Below are 13,901 nucleotides of genomic sequence, written 5' to 3'. Positions count from 1 at the left end.
TTAGGATATGAAATTACCCAGCCTATAGAAACTAACCATGCCACATTTCAAGGCCCCTGCACTCACCCTCTGCAATGGCCCACACTCTGTCTGTGGAGTGTGCTTCACTCTGAATCTGAATAAATCTATTTCTTACTTATCACTTTGTCTTTCACTGAGTTCTTTCTGAGATGAGACATCAAGAACCTGAGCTTCATTAGGTCCTGAAACCAGGTACCGAGGGTTTTGGCTGGGTTCAAATCCCAGCCATGTGGGTTCGAGTCCCAAACAGGATTCTGGCTGGGTTCGAGTTTCAGCACATGGGTTCAAGTCCCAAGCTGAGATAAACAGTTTCACAACTGGAGGATTAGCAAATTATCACCCAGGGCAAGTGTGGCCCAGGAGATGGCCTGGGAACAAGCCATCAACAGGCTGGGCAGCCCTGTCTCATGAAGGTCACAACACAGGGCTAAAGGCGCACTGCTGAACTGGCACTGGGCTGTACCTACCCAGACTGTTGTCACTGCTCATGGGCCAGGAGGCAACTCTGTCCCTCAGCTTCTTCTTTTTCCAGGAGTTGTCTGACTTCTCAGAAAGGCCTACTTCCTCCTTCCTGATTTCTCTGATGAGCTGTATACGGCACCGTGTAAAATCCTGAAAGGAAATCTTCCCATTTTCATCAGCGCCCAGTTGGTTCATGATCTCTGCCACAGACTCTTCCATATTCAATTGGCGACAGACCATCAACAAGTCATTTCTACAGAAGAGGGTTGAACAGAACAGTTTGTTAGGAGAGACATTTGAGCTAGAGAAAATAGTTAATGAAAAAAAAACAAAAAACGGAGTATTTCTCGAACATATCCACACATAGGCAACCTATGTCCACCTTTCTCATTGCTTCTGGGAAAGTGTGCAAAAAGATCTGTTTGACCTGGGTTATTCTAGATAAGAACTCTATTATTATTTGGAAGAGAGAGGTAACTTTAAGTCTTTTTTCTCTTTTTTCTTCCCAGTGTACATATCCTTTCCTCTTTGTCTATCTTTTGAAATTGGCGAAGCAGGTTAGGTAGCACTAATCTCACCAGAATATAAAGTTTCAGAACACAGGAAAGATACTGTTGCCAGTCTTGTCAGAGTTGAAAATCTAGACAACTTGTAAAAGGAACACCAGAGACTTTAATGAGCTTGATTTTTAGTTTTCTGGACCAATCAGCTAATTTTAGTACTGTAAAATGTTATTTAATCTCAACTTTCATGACTCAGTTCAGTTCAGTCGCTTAGTCGTGTCCGACTCTTTGAGACCCCATGGACTGTAGCACACCAGGCCTCCCTGTCCATCACCAACTCGTGGAGTTTACTCAAACTCATGTCCATTGAGTTGGTGATGCCATCCAACCATCTTATCCTCTGTTGTCCCCTTTTCCTCCTGCCTTCAATCTTTTCCACCATCAGAGGCTTTTCCAATGAGTCAGTTGTTCGCATCAGGTGGCCAAAGTATTGGAGTTTCAGCTTCAACATCAGTCCTTCCAATGAACACTCAGGACTGATTTCTTTTAGGATGGACTGGTTGGATCTCCCTGCAGTCCAAGGGAATCTCATGACTCGTGCTCCCTATCTTTGTTTTTTTTCCTGATTTTCCTTGGGTATTTTCTACTTTTCCTTGAGTTCAGTTCAGTCTCTCTGTCACGGCCAACTCTTTGTGACCCCATAAATAACAGCACACGAGGCCTCCCTGTCCATCACTAACTCCTGGAGTTCATTCAGACTCACGTCCATCGAGTCAGTGATGCCATCGAGCCATCTCATCCTCTATCATCTCCTTCTCCTCCTGCCCCAAATCCCTCTCAGCATGAGTCTTTTCCAATGAGTCAACCCTTCACATGAGGTGGCCAAAGTACTGGAGTTTTCAGCTTTAGCATCATTCCCTCCAAAGAAATCCCAGAATGGGATTGGACTGGTTGGAATGGACTGGTTGGATCTCCTTGCAGTCCAAGGGACTCGCAAGAGTCTTCTCCAACACCACAATTCAAAAGCATCAATTCTTCGGCGCTCAGCTTTCTTCACAGTCCAACTCTCACATCCATACATGACCACAGGAAAAACCATAGCCTTGACTAGATGGAGCTTTGTTGGCAAAGTAATGTCTCTGCTTTTGAATATGCTATCTAGGTTGTTCATAACTTTTCTTCCAAGGAGTAAGCGTCTTTTAATTTCATGGCTGCAGCCACCATCTGCAGTGATTTTTGAGCCCCCCAAAATAAAGTCTGACGCTGTTTCCACTGGTTCCCCATCTATTTCCCATGAAGTGATGGGACCGGATGACACGATCTTCGTTTTCTGAATGTTGAGCTTTAAGCCAACTTTTTCACTCTCCTCTTTCACTTTCATCAAGAGGCTTTTTAGTTCCTCTTCACTTTCTGCCATAAGGTGGTGTCATCTGCATATCCGAGGTTATTGATATTTCTCCCGGCAATCTTGATTCCAGCTTGTGTTTCTTCCAGTCCAGCATTTCTCATGATATACTCTGCATATAAGTTAAATAAGCAGGGTGACAACATACAGCCTTGACGTACTCCTTTTCCCATTTGGAACCAGTCTGTGGTTCCATGTCCAGACCTAACTGTTGCTTCCTGACCTGCATACAGCTTTCTCAAGAGGCAGGTCAGGCGGTCTGGTATTCCCATCTCTTTCAGAATTTTCTACTTTATTGTGATGCACACAGTCAAAGGCTTTGGCATAGTCAATAAAGCAGAAATCGATGTTTTTCTGGAACTCTCTTGCTTTTCCCATGATCCAGCGGATGTTGGCAATTTGATCTCTGGGTCCTCTGCCTTTTCTAAAACCAGCTTGAACATCTGGACGTTCATGGTTCACGTATTGCTGAAGTCTGGCTTGGAGAATTTTCAGCATTACTTTACTAGCATGAGGGATGAGTGCAATTGTGTGGTAGTTTGAGCATTCTTTGGCATTGCCTTTCTTTGGGATTGGAATGAAAACTGACCTTTTCCAGTCCTGTGGCCACTGCTGAGTTTTCTAAATTTGCTGGCATATTGAGTGCAGCACTTTCACAGCATCATCTTTTGGGATTTGAAATAGCTCAACTGGAATTCCATCACCTCCACTAGCTTTGTTCGTAGTGATGCTTTCTAAGGCCCACTTGACTTCACATTCCAGGATGTCTGGGTCTAGATCAGTTATCACACCATCATGATTATCTGGGTCATGAAGATCTTTTTTGTACAGTTCTTCTGTGTGTTCTTGCCACCTCTTCTTAATATCTTCTGCTTCTGTTAGGTCCAGACCATTTCTGTCCTTTATTGAGCCCATCTTTGCATGAAATGTTCCCTTCGTGTCTCTAATCTTCTTGAAGAGATCTCTAGTCTTTCCCATTCTCTTGTTTTCTTCTATTTCTTTGCACTGAGCCTTGAGGAAGGCTTTCTTATCTCTTCTTGCTATTCTTTGGAACTTTGCATTCAGATGCTTATATCTTTCCTTTTCTCCTTTGCTTTTGCTTCTCTTCTTTTCACAGCTATTTGTAAGGCCTCCTCAGACAGCCATTTTGGTTTTTAGCATTTCTTTTCCATGGAGATGTTTTGATCACTGTCTCCTGTACAGTGTCACGAACCTCCGTCCATAGTTCAGCAGGCACTGGTTTGTCGCTCAGTCGTGTCCGACTCTTTGGGACCCCATGGACTGTAGCCTACCAGGCTCCTCCCTCCATGGGACCCTCCAGGCAAGAATACTGGAGTGGGTTGCCATTTCCTTCTCCAGGGGATCTTCCTGACCCAGGGATCGAACCCGGGTCTCCTGCATTGCAGGCAGACGGTTTAACCTCTGAGCCACCAGGGAAGCCCATCTATCAGATCTAGTCCCTTAAATCTATTTCCCACTTCCACTGTATAATCATAAGGGATTTGATTTAGGTCCCATATCTGGATAGCCCAGTGGTTTCCCCTACTTTCTTCAATTTAAGTCTGAATTTGGTAATAAGGAGTTCATGATCTGAGCCACAGTCAGCTCCTGGTCTTGTTTTTGTTGATTGTATAGAGCTTCTCCATCTTTGGCTGCAAAAATATAATCAATCTGATTTTGGTGTTGACCATCTGGTGATGTCCATGTGTAGAGTCTTCTCTTGTGTTGTTGGAAGAGGGTGTTTGCTATGACCAGTGCATTCTCTTGCCAAAACTCTATGAGTTTTTGCTCGGCTTCATGCTATATTCCAAGGCCAAATTTGCCTGTTACTCCAGGTGTTTCTTGACTTCCTACTTTTGCATTCCAGTCCCCTATAATGAAAAGGACATCTTTTTTGGGTGTTACTTCTAAAAGGTCTTGAACCTTCCCTTCAGCAATTACCAAACCTTAAGCCTTAAAGCAGGGATCAAACTCCGAAATGTCTTCCAAGTCTAGGATGTAATATAAATGGGTAAAGTGGGTGGTGAAGGACAGGGAGGCCTGGTGTTCTGTAGTCCATGGGGTTGCAAAGAGTTGGACACAACTGAGCAACTGAACAACAAAAATGGGTGGATCTCAGATGGTAAAGGGTCTGCCTACAATGCAGTAGACCTGGGTTTGATCCCTGTGTGGGGAAGATCCCCTGGAGAAGGAAATGGCAACCCACTCCAGTTTTCTTGCCTGGAAAATTCCATGGACAGAGGAGCCTGGTAGGCTACAGTCCATGGGGTCACAAAGAGTTGGACATGACTGAGCAACTTCACGTTCATGTATAATGTCACATTAAAAATCATAGGCAAATATGACATAATGTTTACAGCTTTCCAATCTGGTTAATGGATGTATGCTTACTGTACACTTTGTAATTTTCAATATTTAAAATCTGTCTTAACAGAAAAAAAATCTAACACACGAAAAGAGAACTTAAATTTGGTCTGAGGCCATAGTTGGATAAAAGGTTAAAATGAACAATGTCACTCGAATCAGTAAGCACTTGTAGGACATGCCTCTTGGAGTTAATCAAATTAGATGATCTAAAATGATACTGTTCATCCTTACAGGCTACAGGACATCTGATTATTATCCTGGTATAATTTTCTAAAAGTGCAATTACTCATTGTTAAATGGTCTAATCTGTCAAGATAGTTTTTAAATATCCTTTGGAAAACATCTACCAATTTTTAGCCATGAGGTCTACTGCCCACACTTCAGCTATTTTTCTACAGAGCAGAATCCAATTCTCTATTGCTATGGTTTCACTTTCTTTTCTGAAAAAGCATACATACCACCCAATCCCAGAGATACATTTCTTCCCTGCTTGTCACAGTTCAACATTGACAGCTACCTTTTCTTGAAACACCTTTCATTAGCCTGTGTAACAGCCTTGTCTTCTAGTTTCCTCACCTCCACATGACTGCTCCTTCAACGTTCTTGACCTTAAATCGCCATGTTACCCAGGTCTTTTCCTTTTCCTCTGTTTTTTTTCACCTAATAAACTCTCTATAACTCATCTAACCTGAATTTATGGCCTTATCTATCACTAGGACCAGTAACTTCCAAATCTCTCTTTCCAGTTAAGTAGCAATTCATTTCAAGTGTAAGCTATATTTCTGTGTTATACGTTTATCTTGTACTCAAAGTTCAAAACTGAATTCATCATCTTGTATCCCTTTACAGGTTGATTCTTCCTACCTACATAAATTTCACTACTGGTTACCCACAGCAGAAGTCTAGAAATGTTCTAAGTTATTTCCTTCTTGTTTACCCCCTACCTGTCACCAAAACTGATTCTGTTGTTCCAAACAGTTCTCATTCCATCCCATCCTGTTCATCCTGATCACCATCACCATCTTTCATTTGAATGACTACAATGGTCACTCTCTTTACAACTGGTAGTCCACACATCAATTTTCCTTGCCTAAAATCCTTTATTTGTTCCCCTCAAGACTGTCAGCTTCAAATGCATGCTTCTCATTTCAGAGTCAAGGCCCTATCTCTCTAGCTTCACTCTCCTGCTACATTTGACATCCTGCATTCTAGCCCACTGAATTTCTTTGGGGTTCCATAAAACGCAATGTTGTTTTACACGACTCTACATGTCCCTCTGCCTGGACAATCCTCCCTTTATGCTTCTCCAAATGCCAGCCCATGCTTCGTAATTCATTTGAATAGCATCTCCTTCAGAAATCTTCCTTAAATATCCCAGGTAACCCCCAGTTTAATTTGATGCCCCTTCTCTATATCATGAAGGCACCCATGCTTGATATGATCACTTACCCCACTGTACAGTAATTACTGATTTATTTTGTCTCTCTTCTACTAGACTAGTAGAAGACTCTTCTGGAGAAGACTCCTGAGAGTCCTTTGGACAGCAAGGAGATCAAACCAGTCAATCCTAAAGGAAATCAACCCTGAATACTCAATGGAAGGTTTGATGCTGAAGCTGAAGCTCCAATACTTTGGCCACCTGATGCGAAGAGCCAAATCACTAGAAAAGACCCTGATGCTGGAAAAGATTGAGGGCAGGAGGAGAAGGGGGTAACAGAGGATGAGATGGTTGGGTGGCATCGTTGACTCAATGGACATGAATTTGAGCAAACTCTGGGAGACAGTGAAGGACAGGGAAGCCTGGTGTGCTGTAGGCCATGGGGTCACAAAGAATCAGACACGACTGAGCAACTGAACAACAACTAGACCAGAGGTGCGTAACTAAAATGTACAGCCAAATCCAGACCCTTGCCTCCTTTGGTAAATAAAGTTTATAGGAACCAGGCACAGCCACATGCCTGTGTATTGTCTATAGTTACCTTTTTACTACAACAGCTGAGTTGAATACTTGTGACAGATACTACATGGCCCATAAACTCCAAAATCTTCATTATATGACCTTTTATTTAAAAGAAGATTGCAAAAATAAATAAATAAAAGAAGGTTGCAAATGTCTGTACTAGACTGTAATTTCTTAGAGGACAGGGTTCATTCTTTGTTCATCTTTGAATCTCTAACACCTGACATACAACAGCTGTTAAATAAATGACTAAGTGGGTAAATGTTAGATCTGAGGTAAAAGAGGAGGGGAAGAGATGGTAATGAGAACCTTCAATCTCATTTCCTTTCTGCCTTTTGCATTTCCCAATTTACAATCACAAATGAAAACAGAACAAATTGATATCATTAGGTTTTAAAATATCTCCTGGTATATGTAACAGCTGCTTGATAAAAGCAAAAGAGGAGAGTGAAAAAGTTGGCTTAAAACTCAACATTCAGAAAACTGAGATCATGGCATTTGGTCCCATCACTTCATGGCAAATAGATGCAGAAACAATGGAAACAGTGAGAGACTTTATTTTTGGGGGCTCCAAAATCACTGCAGATGGTGACTGCAGCCATGAAATTAAAAGACACTTGCTCCTTGGAAGAAAAGCTATGACAAACCTAGACAGTGTATTAAAAAGCAGAAACATTACTTTGCCAACAAATGTCCATCTAGTCAAAGCTATGGTTTCTCCAATAGTCATGTATAGATGTGAGAGCTGGACTATAAAGAAAGCTGAGTGCCAAAGAATTGATGCTTTTGAATTGTGGTGCTGGAGAAGACTCTTGAGAGTCCTTTGGACTGCAAGGAGATCCAACCAGTCATTCCTAAAGGAAATCAGTCCTGAATATTCATTAGAAGGATAGATGCTGAGGCTGAAACTCCAATTCTTTGGCCACTTGATGTGAAGAACTCTTTTGAAAAGACCCTGATGCTGGGAAAGATTGAGGGCAGGAGGAGAAGGGGATGACAGAGGATGAGATGGTTGGATGGCATCACCGACTCAATGGGCATGCGTTTGAGCAAGCTCCGGGAGCTGGTAATGGACAGGGAAGCCTGGCATGCTGCAGTCCATGGGGTCACAAAGAGTTGGACATGACTGAGCAAGTGAACGGACTGATACATGAGAGAATCTGTATCCTTCAAGCCAGTAATCTAATCTTTCTAGACTAGTGGTACTCAACTTCAGTAACATATGATGATCGCCTGGGGTGATTAAAACATACTGATGCTCCTGCTCCACAGCTGACAAATTAAATCAGGATGGGGAGGAGAGGGCAGCATCAGCATTTATTAAAAGGCATCCTAAGTGATTTAGAGTGGCACTTCTATACCAACAGGGGCTTCCCTGATAGCTCAGTTGGTAAAGAATCTACCTGCAGTGTAGGAGACCCTGGTTTGTTTTCCAGCGTCAGGAAGATCCCCTGGAGAAGGGATAGGCTACCCACTCCAGTATTCTTGGGCCTCCTTTGTGGCTCAGCTGGTAAACAATCCACCTGCAATGCGGGAGGCCTGGGTTAGATCCCTGGGTTGGGAATATCCTCTGGAGAAGGGAAAGGCTACCCACTCCAGTATTTCTGGCCTGGAGAATTCCATGGGCTGTATAGTCCATAGGGTCACAAAGAGTCGGACACGACTGAGCCACTTGTACGTTCACTTTTTCTATACCAACAGTCTGAAAGGGTGAGAACTTTGAGGCAATTGAAAAATCTTAAATAAAACCAACCAACCAAAGAAACACACTAGATTTTGATAAGCTGTATACTTGCAAGAAGAAAAGAAAGAGATGTTTTAGAAAAATTATCTACAGAAGTGGAAACAAAATGATTCCTCTAGTATTTAAACTCCAGGAGGGTGAAGAATTTTATTTTGTTCACTCTTGTATTCCTAATACCAAGAACAGTATCTGGCACAAAACAGGTGATAAATAAATGACTGATGAATGTATAAGTTTTTCATTTGCTTTCAATCAACCAGAAGCCCTTGATTTGAAATATTCCAGTTAACTAAAAATTTTATACAGAAAGAAGGCAAGTTGGCAAATATACTCTTCAGTTAATCAACAGACAACATTCTTTAAGGGGAAAAAGATCACGTTCTACAATTTAAAAGAGTATTTGGATTTTATAAAGGGAAGGCAAAGAGATATTGCTAGGGGTAAACACAGCCCAGTCCTTTTAAAAATTCAGTCTTTACTTTTAAGAAGGTTAGCTGTCATCTGTAAATTCATGGGATGAGAACATGGAAAGTAAGAAGGAAAGAAAAAGTAATTGGTGACTTTACCTAAACAAAATGCCATATGACATGCATCCTAAGGAATTAGCAGAAATCATCCCAGACTTCCCACTTATGGTCTTAAAGCACTCAGTATGTCAGCACAAGGAAAAACATCTAAGACTGGCTCAAACTTGAGCCTGTGCATTGATTCTATTTCCCTGTTTGTTTTTTTTTCTCTCTTTCTCATAAATGTACTCCTAGAAATGATAAAGCTGTTAGCCTAATTTTTATATCTAAAAAATGCTTTTGGTTGAGGTTACGAACTTGAAAAAAATACAGAAAAACAGGAAAGACAAAAAAAAAAAAAAAGTCAAGACTGAAAGAAGAAACACTTTGTCATCCAGTTTCTATGATAAAGATTTTCTTTTTGAAACTTCACACCTAAAGGAATATTTGAGATATAAGCCCTTTGAAAAGCACACTATCAACTTTCTCAATATTGTCTATGTGGAAACTTATTTTAACTTTTGTGAATTAATTTTTATAGTCTTGAGTTGCATTGTTCAAAATGGTAGTCAATACACACAGGTAGATATTTACATTTGCACGGTAATTAATTTAAATTAAATAAGATTAAAATCCTCAGTTGTACTACTACCTCAATAGCCACATGTGGCAAGTGGATGCCACACTGCACAAAACAGACACAAGACATTTCCATCATCACAAAAGGCTCTATCGGATAGCACTGGGAAAATAAAATACAGGACACTATCCTCAGAAAGCTTCAAGCAATAGTATCAGTCAGACCAGGAAATTGTTACAAACGTCAGTTATTATTTCTAGGTAAGGAAGGAAATGACAAAACTGGATATAAAAAAGTCTGAGTATAGAAAATCCATTATGTTATAAATCTTGTTAGCTTTCTTTGCAGCTAACTTTCAAGTTTGGGGCTCACTCATTCACAGAACACATGTATAAACCCCACTCTTTGATTAAGGAAATCTGACCAGATTCAAATTCAAGTCCAATACTCTACCCACTGATGAAAACACTTCGGTTGAAAGATTTATCCTAAGACTTTAGGGAGCAGGTGGAGAGACACATATACTCCCTAGAGGAAGCACTAGCTTTGTCTTCTTGGGTTTGAGTTACTGTAACATTAATTCTTTCTGGGGTCTAGCCTGAACTTTCTGAGAATTCACTGAAATAATGAATAGCCAAGATCAGCCAATGACATGATGGTTTCCCCTTCTCCAGGTGAAACATCAAGATGAGTAAAAGCCAGTACTCAAGGAGAAAGCATCTGCAAGCAAGTAAAATACTACTTTTACATATTTTTTAAAAGCTCTTTTATTCTATAATTCTTTTACATGTGGCTCCCAATACATTTACTCTTCATTCTTTTGGCAATCTCTCACTTTGGCTTTTTCTATTGATAGTCCAGTGGGAGAAAATATTTTAATGTGTTTGGTCCTTGGATTATTTTTTTAATCAGTAAATTAACATTATTAAGCAAGATTCAGCCTATTTTCACAGCAATTTATAAAAGCTTCTTAAAAGAAGTCGCTGACATTTCTGGGGGAAAATTCTCATTCAAAGCACTGATGGTTCAGGGACTTGCTAGGTGCTTTAGAAAAAGGATTTCATTTAAGCCTCATAATAACTTTAAGAGATATTACCACTGTTTTACAGGGTCTATCAGTTTTGTGTAAAAGGGATCTTGTCTGAAGTTCCTGGCACCATACTTGGTCCATCGCAGGTACTTCAAGTTGGTGGATGCATGAGAGAACAGAAGGAACCTCTTCTGTAATCTCAGTGACAGACATGAAACCTTGCAGTGAGCACTCAAAAAATCCTGAGGGTTAGTCACTCAGTTGTGTCCAACTCTTTGCAACCCCATGAACTGAAGCCCACCAGATTTCTCTGTCGATGGGATTCTCTAGGCAAGAGTGCTGGAGTGGATTGCCATTCCCTTCTCTAGAGGAACTTCCTGACCCAGGGTCTGAACCTGGTCTCCTGCACTGTAGGCAGATTCTTTACCATTTGAGCTACAGGGAGTTCAGTTCAGTTCAGTTGCTCAGTTGTGTCCAACTTTTTGGGACCCCATGAATTGCAGCAGGCCAGGCCTCCCTGTCCATCACCAACTCCCAGAGTTCACTCAAACTCATGTTCATCAAGTCGGTGATGCCATCCAGCCATCTCATCCTCTGTCGTCCCCTTCTCCTCCTGCCCCCAATCCCTCCCAGCATCAAAGTCTTTTCCAATGAGTCGACTCTTCGCATGAGGTGACCGAAGTACTGGAGTTTCAGGTTTAGCATCAGTCCTTCCAAAGAACACCCAGGACTGATCTCCCTTACAATGGACTGGTTGGATCTCCTTGCAGTCCAAGGGACTCTCAAGAGTCTTCTCCAACACCACAGTTCAAAAGCGTCAATTCTTTGGCGCTCAGCTTTCTTCACAGTCCAACTCTCACAGCCATACATGACCACAGGAAAAACCATAGCCTTGACTAGACGGACCTTAGTCGGCAAAGTAATGTCTCTGCTTTTGAATATGCTATCTAAGTTGATCATAACTTTTCTTCCAAGGAGTAAGCATCTTTTAATTTCATGGCTGCAATCACCATCCACAGTGATTTTGGAGCCCCCCAAAATAAAGTCTGCCACTGTTTCCACTGTTTCCCCATCTATTTCCCATGAAGTGAAGGGACCAGATGCCATGATCTTTGTTTTCTGAATATTGAGCTTTAAGGCAACTTTTTCACTCTTCTCTTTCACTTTCGTCAAGAGGCTTTTTAGTTCTTCTTCACTTTCTGCCATAAGGGTGGTGTCATTTGCATATCTGAGGTTATTGATATTTCTCCTGGCAATCTTGATTCCAGCTTGTGATTCTTCCAGCCCAGCATTTCTTATGATATACTCTGCTTATAAGTTAAATAAGCAGAGTGACAATATACAGCCTTGACGTACTCCTTTTCCTACTTGGAACCAGTCTGTTGTTCCATGTCCAGTTCTAACTGTTGCTTCCTGACCTGCATATAGGTTTCTCAAGAGGCAGGTCAGGTGGTCTGGTAGTCCCATCTCTTTCAGAATTTTCCAGTTTATTATGATCCACACAGTCAAAGGCTTTGGCATAGTCAATAAGGCAGAAATAGATGTTTTTCTGGAACTCTCTTCCTTTTCCATGATCCAGCGGATGTCGGCAATTTGATCTCTGGGTCCTCTGCCTTTTCTAAAACCAGCTTGAACATCTGGAAGTTCATGGTTCACGTATTGCTGAAGCCTGGCTTGGAGAATTTTCAGCATTACTTTACTAGCATTTGAGATGAGTGCAATTGTGCGGTAGTTTGAGCATTCTTTAGCATTGCCTTTCTTTGGGATTGGAATGAAAACTGACCTTTTCCAGTCCTGTGGCCACTGCTGAGTTTTCCAAATGTGCTGGCATATTGAGTGCAGCACTTCCACAGTATTATCTTTCAGGATTTGAAACAGCTCCACTGGAATTCCATCACCTCCACTAGCTTTGTTCGTAGCGATCTTTTCTAAGGCTCACTTGACTTCACATTCCAGGATGTTTGGCTCTAGGTGAGTGATCACACCATCGTGATTATCTTGGTTGTGGAGATTTTTGCACAGTTCTTATGTGTTCTTGCCACCTCTTCTTAATATCTTCTGCTTCTGTTAGGTCCATACCATTTCTGTCCTTTATTTAGCCCATCTTTGCATGAAATATTCCCTTGGTATCTCTAATTTTCTGAAGAGATCTCTGCTGTTGCTAAGTCGCTTCAGTCATGTTCGACTCTGTGCGACCCCACAGATGGAAGCCCACCAGGCTCCGCTGTCCCTGGGATTCTCCAGGCAAGAATACTGGAGTGGGTTGCCATTTCCTTCTCCAATGCATGAAAGTAAAAAGCGAAAGTGAAGTCACTCAGTCCTTAGCGACCCCATGGACTGCAGCCTACCAGGCTCCTCCATCGATGGGATTTGCCAGGCAAGAGTACTGGAGTCTTTTCCATTCTGTTGTTTTCCTCTATTTCTTTGCATTGATCGCTGAAGAAGGCTTTGTTATCTCTCCTTGCTATTCTTTGGAACTCTTCATTCAGATGCTTATATCTTTCCTGTTCTCCTTAGCTTTTCACCTGTCTTCTTTTTACAGCTATTTGCAAGGCCTCCCCAGACAGCCATTTTGTATTTCTTTTCCATGGGGATGGTCTTGATCCCTGTCTCCTGCACAATGTCACGAACCTCCATCCATAGTTCATCAGCCACTCTATTTATCAGATATAGTCCTTTAAATCTATTTCTCACTTCCACTGTATAATCATAAGGGATTTCATTTAGGTCATACCTGAATGGTCTAGTGGTTTTCCCTACTTTCTTCAATTTAAGTCTGAACTTGGCAATAAGGAGTTCATGATCTGAGCCACAGTCAGCACCTGGTCTACACTGAAGTCCTTACTAACTGAAAAAATCCTTACTAATTGAATATACTAACAGTAATAGTATGACAAGTGGTTAAGTGATTATTTAAAAAAATTAATTAATTTATTATTTTTGGATGTGCCATTTCTCAGTTGTGGCATGGGGGCTTCTTGCTAGTTGTGGTGAACAGGTTTAGTAGTTGCAACACATGGCCTTAGTTGCCCCATGGCATGTGGGATCTTAATTCCCTAACCAGGGATTGAACCAACATCCCCTGCATTGGAAGGCAGATTCTTAATCACTGGACTTTCAGTGAAGTCCCTGATTCTTAATATGTAGATGTTCCCAAAAAACCCCAACAAGCCCCAGCCATTGACCCTAGATCCAAAAACTATATAAGGTAGTCATGTCTGAAAGATATAGACAGAGAAGATACACAGAGAAGGCTGATAGGTATAAGTTTGGGGGCCCTAAAGGAATTTGGGAAGAGTGCCACTCTTATAAAAATGTATTTC

At 41.5% G+C, this 13,901-nt stretch overlaps 1 protein-coding gene across 1 annotated transcript in view; it reads right to left on the bottom strand.

Annotated features, from left to right (window-relative positions):
• Window positions 1-13,901, bottom strand: part of MCC (MCC regulator of WNT signaling pathway) — a 533,716-nt gene that overhangs the window by 430,298 nt on the left and 89,517 nt on the right. Inside the window, exon 2 of the mRNA XM_060418703.1 lies at window positions 489-736. Within this exon, the coding sequence (XP_060274686.1) occupies window positions 489-736 (248 nt within the window). The remainder of the gene's footprint in view (window positions 1-488; window positions 737-13,901) is intronic.

The sequence above is a fragment of the Ovis aries genome, chromosome 7 (genome assembly GCF_016772045.2).
Source record: "Ovis aries strain OAR_USU_Benz2616 breed Rambouillet chromosome 7, ARS-UI_Ramb_v3.0, whole genome shotgun sequence".
Classification (NCBI taxonomy): Eukaryota; Metazoa; Chordata; class Mammalia; order Artiodactyla; family Bovidae; genus Ovis; species Ovis aries.
Note: the sequence above shows the minus strand (reverse complement) of the source record. Positions and strands in the feature narration are given on the sequence as shown.